The 16,388-nt window shown below is 44.6% G+C and overlaps 2 protein-coding genes across 3 annotated transcripts in view; one reads left to right on the top strand and one right to left on the bottom strand.

Annotated features, from left to right (window-relative positions):
• The window catches only part of CORIN (corin, serine peptidase), a 188,166-nt gene extending 182,656 nt beyond the window's left edge, over window positions 1-5,510 (top strand). For both annotated transcript variants that reach the window (XM_028507033.2, XM_028507034.2), the window contains one exon: window positions 3,766-5,510. In XM_028507033.2, coding sequence (XP_028362834.1) covers window positions 3,766-3,948 — 183 coding nt within the window. In that variant the 3' untranslated portion in view covers window positions 3,949-5,510. The remainder of the gene's footprint in view (window positions 1-3,765) is intronic.
• A 1,316-nt stretch (window positions 5,511-6,826) lies between these two features.
• ATP10D (ATPase phospholipid transporting 10D (putative)) overlaps window positions 6,827-16,388 on the bottom strand; it is an 80,379-nt gene continuing 70,817 nt past the window's right edge. The window contains exons 21-23 of the mRNA XM_028507781.2: window positions 16,090-16,194; window positions 12,086-12,273; window positions 6,827-9,069 (exon numbers count right to left, since the gene is read on the bottom strand). Of these exons, the coding sequence (XP_028363582.1) occupies window positions 8,748-9,069; window positions 12,086-12,273; window positions 16,090-16,194 (615 nt within the window). The 3' untranslated portion in view covers window positions 6,827-8,747. The remainder of the gene's footprint in view (window positions 9,070-12,085; window positions 12,274-16,089; window positions 16,195-16,388) is intronic.

Genomic DNA, 16,388 nt, shown 5'->3' with positions numbered 1-16,388 from the left:
ACTATTATTCTTGTGTGGCCCTTTGGGAGGATTTTTTTTGGAAAATCATTTGTTAGCAGATGTTTATTCACCCTGTGACTCCCTGTACAACCTCCGTGCCCTTCACTCACTCAGCTCTCTCTTCCACCGCATGGGGGCAGCACTGGAGTCAGCGACGGGAGGGAAAGCAGCTCTTCTGGTCCATCTCATTGGACCATTTTGGTGACTAAGACAAACGAGTTTCTAACAGGAGCAAGTGGTAACCATGGCTCCAACCAGGCAGTTCCAGGAAGCAGGGAGACACCGAAGGAAGTTTGTAGCCATCAGGGTGGAGGCATTAGAGCACACACAACACCCCAGCTTCCAGGGGGTGTGACAGAGCCACCTCTGTCTCAGGATCACACCGAGGCTGATCACACCGGCCTGCACTCGATTGTCAACATGCCTTCAAATGCCACTGAATGTGACCTTCAGACACTCAGGATTCCTGGTCACAACAGTTCATAGACCATGCTGACTAAGCAATTCAGGGAGGCATTTTTATTTTTACTTAATAAATATTCATTGAATATTACACTAGACCAGCTCCCAGGGAATGATGAAAAAGGGCAGGTGCTCAAAGAAGCATACAGCAGAGAGGGAACAGCAGTCACACGTCAGGGCTATGAAGCAAGTAGAACCAATTGCCCTTTCCCCATCCCCTACCCCCGACCATACACACATTTCTGAGTTGAAGAAGAGTTCCAACAATGTCATTACCATAAGCTAACATAATAAAATGACACTTCCGATGGTCCTGTTGCAGAGTGGGCAAATCAGGGGACTGGAAGTGGCCTGGTGGTGATCCCTTAGACAGTTAGTCGTCCAGGGAAAGAGGGAGGCAGACTGCCGAGTCCCTAGGTGATTCACTGAGGTCACCTTCCCTTTCACCCCTTGGCCACAGGTCTGCCCGCTGAGGTGGACAGTGGTGGAGGGATCCCTGCCTTCTAAGCAAGAGTCCTGGGTGTGACTTCCCAAGCCAAAAAGAGAAAGAAAGTGTGTTTGGAGTCTGAATGGCATGGGGCTTGGGACGTAGCATTTGTAGCCTGAAAGGTTTGGGTTGGATTCCACGTCTGCCAGGAAGAACAGTGTGACTGGAGAAGTTGTCTAGCCTCTCTAGAAAGTTTTTTCATGAGTACAGTGGGACTGAGTCTAATTTGCAGGATGTTTTGAGGACTGAATTAATGTATGTGAAAGCTCTCCTCTTTCATATATGCGTGGGTGATGTCTGGCATATTTACTCAGTGAACAGTAACTATATTAATATTAATGTCTATCATTTGGTGCTTATTGCATTGTGGGATCTCTTCCAAATACTTTATAGTCTTTCATTTAATCCTTACAATTACCTGCTGTGGCAGTATCATTACTTTTCCTAGTTTACAAATCTAGGAAAGGACCAGAGCAGTTATTTACCCAATATCACCCAGCACGAAAGGTGGTAGAGTAGGGTTCTCCTAGTAGCAATGACTAGTGTGAATCCGTTTCTGCAGCGTGATTTGGAGGTCTACCAAAAAGGAGTGTCTCTTCCTCGCTCGGTCCCTGCCAGGGGAGGGGCAGAAGGGTGACTGGCGAAAGAGAGCTGAAGGCTGTGCACAGACACGGGCACGCGCATGCTCCCGTCCTGATGTCTGGTAGGAACCGAGTCATGCCCGCCCCTTTAATAGTGGGAGTTCAGCCCTGTGGGTGTCTCAGATGCACACCAGAGGTTCTCCAACACAGCTCCAGGTAGAAAATAAAACAAAACAAACAAAAGCTACTTTTTATTAGGTCTGGAGTAAGACTGTTCACCAGAACCTCTCATTATTGGAAGCTGTGGGTCCCTTTGTAAAGGTCTAGAAGTCATTGGGATCAGTACTGAAGCCAAACATTGACTTTGGCCTAAAGCCTAATATTACTAAGAGGGAAAGAGGACAGATTATGCCTCATCTGTATTCTCTATTCCGTATGCAACAGCTGCTTCTTCCCCTCTTGTGTTCTGCCTTACAGATGTCCACTGCCTTGCTAAGCCCACCTCCAAACTCACACTGGGGGTCACTTTCTGTTCCTCTCCAGCTGGAAGTAATCATTTGTTCCTTTGAAGATGCCTTTATTTATAGTCCTTCGATTTTGCTTTCATGTCAAGGTGTTCTTATTGCCAAAGCAGCCTCCTGCCCCTCAGTGACCAAAAATAGTACCTTCACCTGTGTGGACCTTACCACGAAACCTTGCAAAGAGTGGATGCTGAATAATCATCTGGCTGGACTTCTGCTCTGGCGGGGCAGGGCGGACTGGCAGACACGTTCCACTGTGATCACTGTCTGGTTAACAAGTAGCTCAACCCAAACCAGTCAGCATCTCAGTATTTCTTTTACATAAGGGGAGATTTAAAAAATTGTGGAATATGTCTAATAAAATGCTTCCAGTAAGTTTTGCTTACATTTTTTCCATTAGGCTTTTCAGCAGAATAATTTATTCAGCCCCTTGCAGGGTCCAGGCTCATGACCTAGGCTCTGGCATTGGTCATTCCCGGATATAAGGGTCACCGCCTCCACAAAGGCACCCAGCACAATAAAAAATTCAGCTCTGCTTCAACATCCCAGTTGTATTCACTCCCGTTTCTAAGAAGCAGGTAGTCTCGTAGTTGCAGGGCTGCACACCCGGTGCTAGACTGCCTGCGTCGAAATCCTAGCCCTGCCGGTAAGCCAGTTGTAAAGCTGCTGTGCTTCGTTTTTATTATCTCTAAACTAGAGTACTAATTATATTACATTATTATGATCAACATACGGATTTGGGGAGGATTAAAGGAGCTAATACAGGGAAAGTGTTCAGAGAAGCATCAGTAAACAGGACTACGATTGTTCTCCAACATTTCCAAGTGGGAATGACCGTAGATGTACTTCTAAGTTGGACACTCTTGCTGGGCAAGGAGGATCTGTGAGTCTCCACCACAGTCACACCCTGATTTTCTGAGGTGTGTCAGTCCTCCTCTTCGGAGGCGCTGCAGGATATGCCCCCTAGCCTCCTCTGATCTTTTCACAGGTAGCAAATAGAAACTTGATAAAGTCATAATGTCTTAAGGTTAATTATATGTGGCCAAAGAACAGAATAAAACTCAAATAAGACTTAAATATCAAGAGTGAAAATCTTTATGCATATGAAATAAAATGTAGGTTATAAATAAATACATATAAATCTTATGTGGTATTTCCCATTCAAGCATGCTAATTGAAAAGATTCTAGAAACTATTAAGAGGTATAATGCGTGGTCCCTAAGTATGTTTTATTTAATGCATTCATTCACATAGCAAGAATCTTGAAAAGAGTAAGTTATTTTAGAATACTTTTCTAGTGTTTCTTATGGAAAAAAAATCTTTGTTCCATTTTGGATTCTTTGTATATTTGTAAAATGGATCAAAATTAAAGAATGAAATTATAGAGACTTGATTCTGATACTTTAAAAAAAATTATGACATATTTTGATAAGCATGGGAACTGACTAAAAATGTCTTCTGATTTCACAGAAAGGAGGAATAGAATCATTTCCCAAACCATTCCTCTCCTTTTAAAGATGTTTCAACTGTCCATTTGGAAGTCCCATTTAAGTAGTGAAAAGCATGTTCCCCCCACGGGTTGACAATAAAAGCTTTGTTGAAATTTTCCATAGTTGGTTAAGCTGGGTTTGGCTCTATTGTACCCTCAGGACAACGTGGGCGTCATTAGGGCTCTGAAATACCAGTGACTAACGTCCACTGCCATTCATTACAGGGTGACAGCGGTGGACCTCTCGTCTGTGAACAGCCTGGAGGACAGTGGACATTATTTGGTTTAACTTCCTGGGGCTCCGTCTGCTTTTCCAAAGTCCTGGGGCCAGGAGTTTATAGCAATGTGTCGTACTTCCTCGAATGGATCGAGAGACAAATATACATTCACACCTTTCTCCTAAACTAACTCCAAAGGTGACTGGAGACTTTGCCAGCGACACTCAGAGGAAATGGCCGTGGCTGTGGGGAGCAGCCCTCCCCATGGGCGGGGACGCTTGCAGCCTACTGTGCATTTTCATGTTTGTTTCGGTCTAACGTTCTTCAGCTTTATTTTCCAGCTTTATGTTTCCCTTCTTTCAAGTTCAATGCAAGTCTTTTTAAAAAAGGAGGCCGATTTTGTTGTTTTGTCAGCCTAACCTTGACTGTAGCGCAAAATGGTTACCTCTGGAGAGTCAGGCCACTGCTGGCACCGGGGGAACGAGTTAGGGCGCTCCCTCTCACCAGTCACAGAAAGGACGTTGGGATCCAGGCTGACCAACCTTTGCCAGCTCGCTTCTCAAGCACAGTAGCATAGCGGCAACTTTCAGTATTAACATTGGTGGCTGACTTGCTTTTGATTTATTAAAAGCCAAGATGGTGCACATGCTTAAGTTATTTACTATTACTCTTCTAAAGTTTGCAAAGTTGTGAGCACTATGAAAGACAGGCAGAGGTGGTGCCCCTGTAGGTCGCTGCAAAAGCAAGACCCATTGACCAGGAAGCCCTGCAGACATCGGTGTTAGCACTGGCCTTGCGATTGCCCGTTCTGAATGTAAGCCATGGTTGGCGTTTGGCAGGGGAGTCTCCATAGAACCATTTTTGGGTAGCTGGGCTTTGTTCAGTGTATGTCGGCCGGCCAGCTGAGATTGCAACAGCGAGGAAAATATCCATGGGCAATATTTTTATTTTGTTCTGCCTGTGTGACAATGCATTTGAGATTACAGTTTGCCAGAGGAGAACTGGCTTTACACCAGAGAGATGCAATTACAAAGGATTAGAGTGCACCCGACTCTCAGTGAAGTAGTTTCCAGCTCGTCCATACCAGTACCGAAATATATCTCAAAGTACAGAAAAACTCTGCATAACACTTTGTAATTTTCCCTGAGAGGGTTTTAATAGCTGGTGTTGCCATTTCTTCTACTGACAATTAAAACAAAGTTTTGAAGATGCTTTTAAGCACCAGGCCACTTTCCCCACATCAGTTTCTGAAGTCATCAGTGGTTCAAGTATTTTCCACATGAAAAAGCTTCAACACACAAATCATCTCCTGCACTTAATTGAATTAGTTAGTCAGGCACCCATTGCTGCCACACCCAAAGGCCTTTGGAAGAAGCAGGATTCCGTACTCACCTCCACCAGCACCGGCAGTGCCTCAGCACTCCACGCAGACTGCCTGTGGGTTTAGACGCGTATTTTTGTACTCTTTTCTATCTGCACACATATTTGAAATTCAAAAAGTTGTCTTGACACTTCCCATGTTATTTATCTTTTGTTCTGCGGTTTGTAGTAACCTGATGAGAATGTGAAATGCAGTCATTGAATTTTGGTCACAACTGTATGGACGCTTAAGAACCTATGTCAGTTTGTTATAGTTGTAGGTGCATACTTAGTGTAACAACTTTTAGTCTTGCTCAACTTAACGTTCAGTGAAATGTACATATTGTACTTATTTTAAATAACCATTAATACAAATAAACTGGTATAATCTTTTTTTATGTATATGGAGCATGAATAAGAAGTCCCAGAAAACTGTGTCTCCCAATGTGATAGCAGGCGGCCCAGCTTCCCACCAATCAAAACTTTCTTGTCTTATCTCTGTCATGGAAACATGCTCTCTTACTTTTTAGATGACAGATCAATCTTCAGTTAGCCTGAAGTTAGAGGTTGCTAGTACTCTCACATTGCCCGTTGAGTGTCCAATGAAGATTTAAGGCCTGGTAAGAGTGTAAGGAGCTTTACTTTCTAGAATACACTTTAGGAAACTGATCCACTTCTTTTATTTTATTTATTTTATTGTTATTTTAAAAAATATTTTATTTTTTTAAGTATTTTACTTATTTATTTTTAGAGAGAGGGGAAGGAAGAGAGTGAAACACCAGTGTGCGGTTGCCTTTCACGTGGCCACCACAGGGGAACTGGCCCGAGTCCCAGGCTCGCGCCCTGACTGGGAATCGAACAGGCCATCCTTTGGTTCACAGCCTACCCTCAATCTACTGAGCTATACCAGCCAGGACTATTTTAATTTTTTTTAACATCTTCACCCAAGGACATTTTTTCATTGCATTTTAGAAAGAGAGGAAGGAGGTAAGAGAAACATTGATGTGACAGAGAAACATCGATCTTGTACGCATCCCAACCAGGTACTGAACCCGAAAGCTGGATATGTTCTCTGAGTGGGAATCAAACTGTGACCTTTTGGTCTACAGGGTGATGCTCCAGCCGACTGCGCTGCAGAGGCCAGGGCATCTAATTCTTTCATTAAGTCTTTGGGGGTAAAATGACATCCCAAAATGTATATGAATCAATTTTTCTTGGCTACCAGTAGCAATGACATCATACTCTAAGTCTCTTAAAATTCAGTGAAATGTGCTGAATACCAAAATGTAGCCGTTCACTCACAGCAGCTTGGGTAACTTGTGTAGGAGTTATTTATTTGTAAGTGAGACCATTTAAAGGCTTAATACAGATCCAAGTTCTTTTTCACCTGAAGACCAGGTGTGTTTAAGAACCCAGAATTTGCCTGACTGGTGTGGCTCAGTGGGTTGGGCGTTGTCCCAAAAACCTAAGGTTACTGGTTCAATTCCTGGTCAGGACACTTGCCTGGGTTTCAGCCCAGGTCCTTCCTTGGTTGGGGGCATGCAAGAGGCAACCAATGTCTCTCTTCCCTTCCTCCTCCCTTCCCCCCTCTCTAAAAAACATACATTTTAAAAAAGAACCCAGAATATCTCAAAGTTAAAAAAATATACTTTAACATCCAGTAATACAATTTTTGTAGCAAATATAGGAACATTATTTTAAGTGTATAAATAGCATCACCTCTGTTGAGGGCATTGAGTTGTGCCTAATTTATAAAAGATTTTTCAGTTTTCAGAGTACTTGGGTTTCTGGAATCACGGTTGAGAGATTGCGGCCCCATAGCACGAGCACTCAAGAGTTTCATCTGCTCCAGTGTGCAGATACTTAATGGTTTATCTTAGTCTGTATGGCTCATTCCTGTCCTCCTTAGATTCTAACCTTTTATTTACTAGTAAAACTCTCTCTAAATGTTTATTTATCAGAAGATGATGATCTCAGGAAATGCACGCCAGCTACTATGAGGATAACAGAGGAAATAACATCACTAATTGTTCCACACAAGAAAAAGCCAAAACACTATTCTGGTAAAAGGTGTACTTTGGAATTTCCCCTCTAAGTTCTGGAACCACTTACAGCTGGATTCTGTGAATGTCTAGAAGAGTGACAACAGTGCACATTATTTATGAAACAGTTTATTTAAAAAAAAACAATAAGGAAGTGGAAGCAACTTCCATTAGCTCTGTGATATTTTGCAAGTTCTGGAAAGTCTATGTAGAAGAATATTTGCACTCATATCAGAAGGCTCCATAAACATCAGACCAGGACAGTGGGCAGCAGGTAGGAGATAAAGCCCTGAGAATAATATTCAGAGTTTAATAGTCATTAGGACAATAAGAACGGAGCAATGGCATGGAGATTTCATGAAGGAAATACCGGGTGACTGGCAGCAATTTTGACAATTTTCAAATGAACAGATACAGAATTTTAAAAGAACAAGAGTACATGATCTTATAATAACACCCGGCCTTACTTGGGATAAATTATTTCTTTGTTCCAACCAAAACCAGCATATAGGACTGGTAACAGCAGTTAACCTGCTATATACAGATATGCCTGTTCTAAAATGTGTTAAAAACCAAATTCTCCTAAGAACCTCATGGACTCCTTCTGAGAACCCCCTATATTAGCCTCAATTCATATCTCCTTTTTAGATGTTCCAACACCTGAAAAGCTGTATGGCTGGTAAGGACGAGAAACCCTCAAGTGGTCTCTTGAAGATTGTTTGACACTGATTGTCTCATTCCGATCACGCTGTTGCCACTTTGAGAATACAGGACATTGCCAAATGGGCTACAGGCTCAGCTGTGTCTGCCTGACTCACCCACAGCTTCAGTTTCCCAGTTGATGTCCACACACAGGTGGACCTTAAGAAGGGGCTTCCTTTGCCTGAAGCTGGCTCCATTCCCTGCGGGAGCCCGGGCATCCCGCCTCCCACCCCCACCCCAGCCCCCGCCCCTTCCCAGCTCAGGAGAATGCTGAAACAAGCAGAGGTCCTCAGCCAGAAGACCTAAACCATCTTCTCTTAAAAAATGAAAAGCTATTAATAATACCATTTTTAAATAGTATCATTGTTATCGTATTTTAGGTACATTGTTGTTTAAAAGGCTCTTGGAATTTTTTTCCCCCGGAAATCAACCTTTTATAACATTTTTTTTTTCCATGTAGAATTCTCAGAATTCTAACCAATCTAAAACTACTTTGTTTTTTTCTGAATTAAAAAAAAATCAGATTGGAGTCTGCTTATTTAAAGCATTTCTCTGGAATCTGAGCTCTCACAGTAAAATAAATATATCTCAAGTGAATCTCCTTGAAAACATTTATATGTCGAAGACAATAAAATGCTTTTACAAAATCCCCAGTGTTTCATAAAAGCATTTGATTGTGAATTAAATATTTTACTCCCCTGAACTCTGTCCAGGTCAAATGTCACACGTACAATGAAGGCTATTGCACTGGCTTTCTCAAGGAAGTAAAATGTTCATGACCCTGAGGGACAGGCCCAAGTCACTCCTGCTTGGTGGAGGTGCCTCTTCGAAGGGTCTCTCCACACTGAAGGAATACATGCAGCTACAAGGAGGGCGTCCTGCTTCTTTACTCTTTCGAGGGCTCGGCCATCCCTGAGGTCTTGGTTTCAGAGCAGTGCAAGTCCAACGCGGTCTCGCACACAGAGGCGCTCCCTCGCTTGGCAGCACCAGGAGTTGCTGACGTCATTCCAATGAGAGCGGGGCCACACATGGGTCTTGACTTGGCAGCTGGGTGGTCAGCACATGTAGTTGTCACCTGATCCGCCTTTCCCGCTCCCCTCCACTTCTTGAAGGCTTCAGCCCTCTCCTCTGGAGTCAGTCTGTCGAAGTGCTTAGCCCTCAGAAGCGGAGATGGAAACAGGGATCCCTGAAGAACTCGGTACGTAAACCTAGGTTATAGAAAGCATCACGGAATTACATTCACCTCAAATGCATCATGGGACACAAAAAGCACCAGTGAGAAATAGTAAAAGTGTCTGGTGGCCATTTGCCTCCTTGAGGTAAAGAGGGAGGATAAGCTAAATACATAATGGAGATGACAATATTAAATAAATTAATGTTTGTAAAGCACTTAAGAGATTATGAGTATCTTACCAGTGCTTATTAAATAAATAAAGCAGAAATCTATAATGGTAGAGACACCAACTAGTGCTACGTGACAGGCATGATGTTAGGTTAAACAGTAAAGAACATGTAAAGCAGGCAGGGTGCTGGCACACAGCCAGTTTTCAAAAAGCGTTAGCTATCAATGTCCTCTGGCTATGGTGACAAATAACCACAAACTTGTCCCGAGGCTGGCAATGTGTTTGATGTTACAGCATTCTCAAGAACCGTGTGGATCGCCAATGTATGCTATGAGGATTATGCCCTTAGGTCAGAGGGTCTTCCACAGGTCCGTCCTGTATAAGGCCATCTCCTCTCTTGGTGGCTGCGGAGATGGCAGAGGGGACCCAGGCGTCACACTCCTAATCTCCCCAGCGCTGGCAGAAGGTCACGCCGCCATACTCTCAGCCTCCCTAGAGCACACTCCTAACAACCAATCTGAGTTTTGCAACTTTTGAAATGTGGGGAGTCTGAGGATTTCCTAAACCTAGTTCCTTTTGACTTCCTAGTTCTTCCATCATCTCTTTTCTCTCAAATTCACCATCAACAAGGAGAAGAAACAGGGCCAGACCTTCATCACTTTGACTGGAAATCTCCTCAGCTAACTATCCAAGTTCATTGTGTTTGAGCTATGTTTTCTGCCCCTGTATTGCCAAGATCCACTTAATCTCTAATTCCCAGTAACATGTTTTTAATTTCATTGTGTCCGCACCAGCAGTGCCTTTAACTTTCTCTCTCATGCCTCTCAGCTTTCTTCTGAATCCTCACCGGCAAGAACTGTAGTGTCCCTATTTCTTCTACCTGCAGTCTGTCCGAGGAAGTCCAGTGTTTCTTCATGATGTGTCTCAAAATCCTCCCCATCTCTGTCCATCACCCAGCTTCAAAGCCACGCCCACCTGTTTGGGTATTTGTTACAGCAGCACCCATCTTCCTGGTACCGAGACCCACGTATGTTTCCTATGGCTGCTGTAACAAATCACCACAAACTTCATGGCAGAGCACAACACAATTTAATTCTCGCATAGTTCTGCAGGCCGGGGATTCTGAAAGCAGCTTCCCTGGGCTAAAATTAAGGTGTTGGAAGGCCCATGCTCCTTCTGGAGAATCCACTCCTTGCTTCTTCCAGCTCTGGGTGGCTGCACGCATTCCTTGCTTTATGGCTGAGAAAACGCTGCCTCTGCAGTCACAGTGCCCTCTCCTCTTCTGTTTGTGTCAAATCTCCCTCTGCCTCTCTCTTATAAGGACACTTGTGACGACATTTAGGGCCCATGCAAGCAACACAGGATATTCTCCTTGTCTCGAGTCCCTTAACTTAGTCACATCTGCAAAGACCTATTTTGCTAATAAGGTAACATTCAAAGGCTCCAGGAATTAGGGCACGGATATCTTTTAGGGCAGCAGTCCCAACCTCTTTGGCACCAGGGACCGGTTTCATGAAGACAATTTTCCCATGGACCGGGGGTGGCAGGGGGAGGGGAGGCAGGAGGTGGAGCTCACCCGCCGCTCACCTCCTGCTACGCAGCCCGGCTCCTAACAAGCCACGAACCGGCCTGGTCCACAGCCCGGGCGCCAGGGACCCCTGTAGTAGGGAGTCATTTTTTTTTTCAGTCTACCACAGCAATATTATATAGAATTGTACAGTTAATAATACTCTTAAAGGAATTTGGAAGGCTGTAACTTTGTTTCTTCATGAATTGTACAAGTTCATCTTGTGTTTTTAATCTGAAAGCTGGTAATAACTATAAACACTATAGAAACCCCTCAGTTTGAGAGATATTGTTAAGTATACAACTATGAGCACCACAGAATAACTCGGGTGGATTTTCCTTAGTCCTTTCTTTCTGATGGGCCGGGTAGTAACAGTTCAGGCTTTGGGGGCCAGGGAGTTTCTGCTGAAAATACTCAGCTCTGCTGCAGAGCAAATGCAGCCACAGACAATAATTAATTAGTATCACTATGTTCCAATAAGGCTTTATTTACAAAAGAGTAGCAGTCCAGACCCACCTGTCAGCCCGTTTGTCAGCCCTATCAGAGAATATAAAATCACCACTTTGCCTTTCATATCATCTTTAAAAATGTAGAACCACCACTTGCTACAGTGTTTTTAGCCAAACAGATAAATTCTAAAAAACTGTGAAGAGGAAGAGCTCTTATAGTGCTTAAAGAATCTATAGATGAAAAACCCATACATAGGTCTCAGCCATTTCCATCCCATGCCGTGTTAGAAATCAGGTAAACCAAAATGGGAAGGATAACGAGAGTCAGAAAAGGAAGGAAAGTTGCACAGTTTTAAGTGTTTACAGATTGTAGTTAACTGCTACTTGTCTCTCAGGACCCATTCTCTTTCTTCTTCCTTTTAGAAGTCCCTGGATGTCAGCCACTCAGACCCTGTATACCAAGGTAGCAGTTGATAGGACATGAGCAATGATGTGTGCAGCTTCTGGGCTATGTTATGAGAGAGAAGAAGGGGGAGGGGAGCAGAGGGGAGGGGAGGGGAGGGGAGAGATGAATCTGCTCCTCTCTGTTCTTTCTCCCTCAGGCCAGTAGGGGTGGCAGGTGGGGGCACTGATGTGCTAAGGGCGAGTCTTCTTCAATCGCGCAGATGAGGGCAACAAAGGTGGAAGGTGGCAGAACAAAAAAGAGAGGAAAGGATCTAGGTCCTTGGATGACCTTGAGAAGCAAAGCTGCCCTACTCTGTGGACTACTAAACTGGACGGTCTGTCCTCCACTCATAGTAGCTGCCTGGAGAACTCGAAGCCTGTGATTTCACTTACTCGCTTGATGACAAGACAAGCACCATACCTGGGCAGGAGAGCCACGCAGGTGGTGAGGACACAAACCAAGTAGAACACCGGGTCCAGCATGTGCTCCTGCATGATCCAGTACGGGTTGGAGGGTGGGTTGCAAGTCACACACATGGCCCCAAAAGCCAAGGCGAAGAGAAAATAGGCCAGGATGCTGCCGGCGATGACCAGCACGTGAATCCAAGTCTGCAAGACAACAGCACCGGGCGGATGAACACTTGCACTGGCAGGGCGCTGCGGCTGCGCTGCAGGGACCCCGTGTCTGAGCCGCGGGTGAACCTTGTCGGCCCAAATGCAAACACACTGAACAGCTCAGACAAGGGCATCTTTCACGAAGAGCTCATGTCACCATTTAAATTCCATAAAACTAAGTAAAACGCCCAAAGGTAACTCTGATGACTGGTTTATTCTGCATTGTGAACCATGAGGTGTTTGGGTTTTCTCCTGAAATTTTTTGTCCCATTTTGTCTCATCCATTCACTAGTCTGATTCTTCGTTAATGTAATACCTTCCGCCCGTGATCCTCAAACTTTCCCCCTTCACACGGTGGTAGACGTTACTGTTGCTCACCACTGTTCTCCTTCTTTCCCCCAAACAAGCATTTGGGAGGATCACACTTCCCCCACTCCCTTGAAAATAAGCGCGGCCACATGTCTTGCTGTGACCACTGAAAGGTAAATGGAAGGAATACATACGCGCAAGTTTCAGGTTAGAAGCAAGGAAGAGCAGGTGTGTGAGTCTCTATGCTGACTGCTTTCCTTCTGTGTTGACTAGGAAGTTCCCCTTGGGGACGATTCCAGAGGTGCAGCTACAAAGCTCAGCCTGGGCCTTTGAGTCACCCCCGCGGGACAATTGTTCTAGAACTGTCTACAACCTGGTTAACCTTACATAAGCGAGATGGAAGTGTCTGTGGATCACAGCTAACCCTCGCCACCCTCACATTCACGGAGAGCCCGCAATGTTATTTTTCTTAATGTTTTTCTCTAAAATGGCTCACTATTTAATTAACTTTCTTTAGAAAAAATAAGCGGATGACTACCTTAAATGTAACATCCATATTACCTGTCATAATAGTGCCGAGTCTGGTCTGTTTTTGTTACACAGGGAAATTAGCAAAACTTGTGATAAAACCTAGTAGCCCCAAACAAACTCCTTCTTTGATGCAGTCTGAAGTGTGAAGAGCAAGATCCCTTCACGTCACGTAGCATTCAGTGTCACTGAGTGCCGAGTACAAACAGCATGGCCCAAGGCACACTGCATGCCTTGGTGCTGTATGTCATGCATTTCAGGGGAGCACCGCCTTTATTCATCTTTCCTATTTTCCACCATTACACTTTTCAGACAAGAGCCGATTTTCCCCTTCATGCTTAACCTTGCGAAGTATCTCCCCATGACCAATATCTTCACAAGAGTCACACAGACTGCTCATTTTTTTGTTGGTAAAATGTACGAACCGCTTAGAAAATCTGTGCTACATCCTTAAGATCATCGTGCCTCTAAAACAATGATGTCGTTTTCTTCCTTTCTCAAATGGCCTTCCTTTCTCAAATGGCCTTCCTTTCCACTGAGCCTTTGAGGCAAGTGAGACAGCGCCTTGGTGGAGGTGACGTATTAGAATACATTGATACAAGGAAGTTAAACTCAGGGAGACAGGGTCAAAACCGTCCCAGAGGCGGCAACGAGCTGTGAGCAAGAGGTGAAGGGAGACTGATTCGCAGTCTCAGTCTGGCGGACTCTTCCTGACAAGGCGCCTCCGGAGGCCCTGAGCGTGAGAAACAATTGACTATTGCGCCGGGGGAAACAAGCATCAAAGCATTGCTTCTCCCTGGCACAAGAAGCGGCTCGTTAATGATGCACCCTTCACACAGCAGCCGGTTTTCCTTGGCACTCAGCTTCACTTCCCGTCTTGATGAGGACACCTGGCACGGTGCACAGTCTTGGCAAGCCACCCCTCCTCGGGCCGAGGCCCGTGCCTGGAGCGAAGGGAATATAACTCCGTCATCACAGACTAGACGTGGAGCACAGTGAGGCAGGAGCAGAGAGAAAACGACTGGAGCCAATCAGAACAGAGAAATGCCCTGACAAGCCTGTTCCCTAGTTTCTGCCCCCTGGGTCTCTGGACCACTCTGGTTTCTTGGGAGGTTTTCTGTTTTGTTTTCCCGTGGCTGCTCAATATATTTTAAAATAACTTTTCTAATTGCTCAGTTAGCCAGAACAGACTGCTGTTGCTTATTAGCTGTGAACTCAAACTGACACACTTCACGTGTTAGATCCTTCAGCACACTCATGAATGTCAGAATTGGTGACACTCCCTTTGGCAGGAACCAAAAGCAACTACACAACTGCTTAGCAATGAACTGAAGTAGATAAAACAAAGCCAGATACTTTAGTTCTAGAATCCCCTTTTTGCCCCTTCCCTGGTATTTGCAGACATCAATTTCATATTACACTTTAGGCTTGTCAGCAGGTTACAAGCACAGTGAGGGATTCCAAAAATACTCAGCTCCGCTTTAGAAATCACTATAAATAATCTTGTAACAATAGCTTGTGTAACACTTTATAACCTCATTCATCTACTTCCTGTTTGAAACGCATCACTATCAGGATGGTACACAGACCCCAAACACTGGTTAGTCATTTAGTCATTCATTTACCTATTTGAGTGTTTTCATGAGCACGCACGTAATGTATGCCAGTCTTGTCATAGATAATGGTGTACAGTGGTGAACGAAATAAGCACAAACTCTGCCCTCAAACAGATGGTAATGTAATGCAGAGGAAAAACATCAATCAGATAATCACATAATTAAGTGAATAATTATAAATTACTACTAGAGCAATGAACAGAACAAGAGGATGATACGAGAAAACTGGAGAGTTAAAGAAAAGCTCTTGGGAGAAGTCGCATTTTTGCTAGGGGTCCAAGAAGAAACAAGAGTACTCCCAGCAGAGGACAGGGTAAATGCTAAGGCTCTGACGTGGTACTGAGCTCAATGTATCTGAGAAACTGAAAGACAGAGGTTTCAGCCCGTGAGTAAGTGGACGTGAGGTTGGAACAGAGAAGTAGAGGCATCACTGTATGAGGTCTCATAGGCCATCTTAGGGCTTTTAGATTGTATTACAAGTGCATTGGGAGCCCACTTAAGGATTTTATCCAAAGCAGAGCAAAAGATATGATTTATGTCTCAGAAGGATGATTCTGGTTATACTGTAGATGGGGGGGGCTGGAGGAGTCAAGGGCTTGCAAAGATGGGAAGGTTAAAGACGCTGTAGCAATAGTCTAGGAAGAGATGACAATGACATTGACTACAGCGGAGACAATGTCAATGGAAATGAGTGAGCAACATAAATAATCACAGTGGTAGTTTAGTCTCCAGAGGTGGGTGGGATGTGCTTCGTCTGCCAAGGCAGGCTGGCAGTAAAGCCCTCATTATCTGAATCCCACACACCAGCCTTCCTGTGGAGAGCCACCCCGCAATCGTTCTGATGAAAAGACTTAACTTCATCATTAAGTCAGCAACTGAGTTCAAAAAGGCCTAGATTTAAGTCAATGGTAAATATTCTGGAGGGAGAAAAGAGATACTTATTTTATATTATGAGAAAAGCATAAACCATCCCTCACTAACTAAAGTCAGTATACCAGGATTGTGGCCTAATACCTCTTTTTCTTTTGCTTGAAAAGGCATCAGCTTGGGCTTGAAGAATACTGGCCATCGAAAAGTAACTGTTCCTCCAGCCTGACTCGCCCCTCCACGGACCATGCGCCATGGACACCGGGCAGGTGTTCCCCACTTTCCCTGGCTGCGCACCCCCCTCCACACCATGCCACCCACAATCAACAACTGACGAGCCACGGATCACCCTTCTTCCGTGGAGTCGTCACGCTTCCCATCACCACTTATCTTCTAGGCTTGAGGGGCTTAGCAGGGTCCCTGCTCACAGAAGACATTTCCCCAGGCACAAAGAGTTCCAAGCTATGGCAGAAGCAGGAAATCCACTCACCAAACTCTTGCTTTCAAGGACCAGGTGAAGGAGAATGATGAACAGAGCGGCGGTGTTCAGGGGGTTTCCGAATGTGAAGATGTCAACGTCCGAGCCCTGGTAGGTCTACAAAGAGAGGACGACAGGTGGTGATCTTGGAGAGCTGTGCACACTCAGTGGGGTGGGGATCGTCACTTTACTCTACAGCTCGGCTGAGCACTGAGTCTCTTTTACAGTGTTCCCAATAATGGTCATGTAGAATAAACTTGAACATTTCTAGAAAAGAGAGGCCAACTTTCTTTTAGGCCACCTAATCTGTG

The sequence above is a fragment of the Phyllostomus discolor genome, chromosome 1, assembly GCF_004126475.2.
Source record: "Phyllostomus discolor isolate MPI-MPIP mPhyDis1 chromosome 1, mPhyDis1.pri.v3, whole genome shotgun sequence".
NCBI classification, from domain to species: domain Eukaryota; kingdom Metazoa; phylum Chordata; class Mammalia; order Chiroptera; family Phyllostomidae; genus Phyllostomus; species Phyllostomus discolor.
Note: the sequence above shows the minus strand (reverse complement) of the source record. Positions and strands in the feature narration are given on the sequence as shown.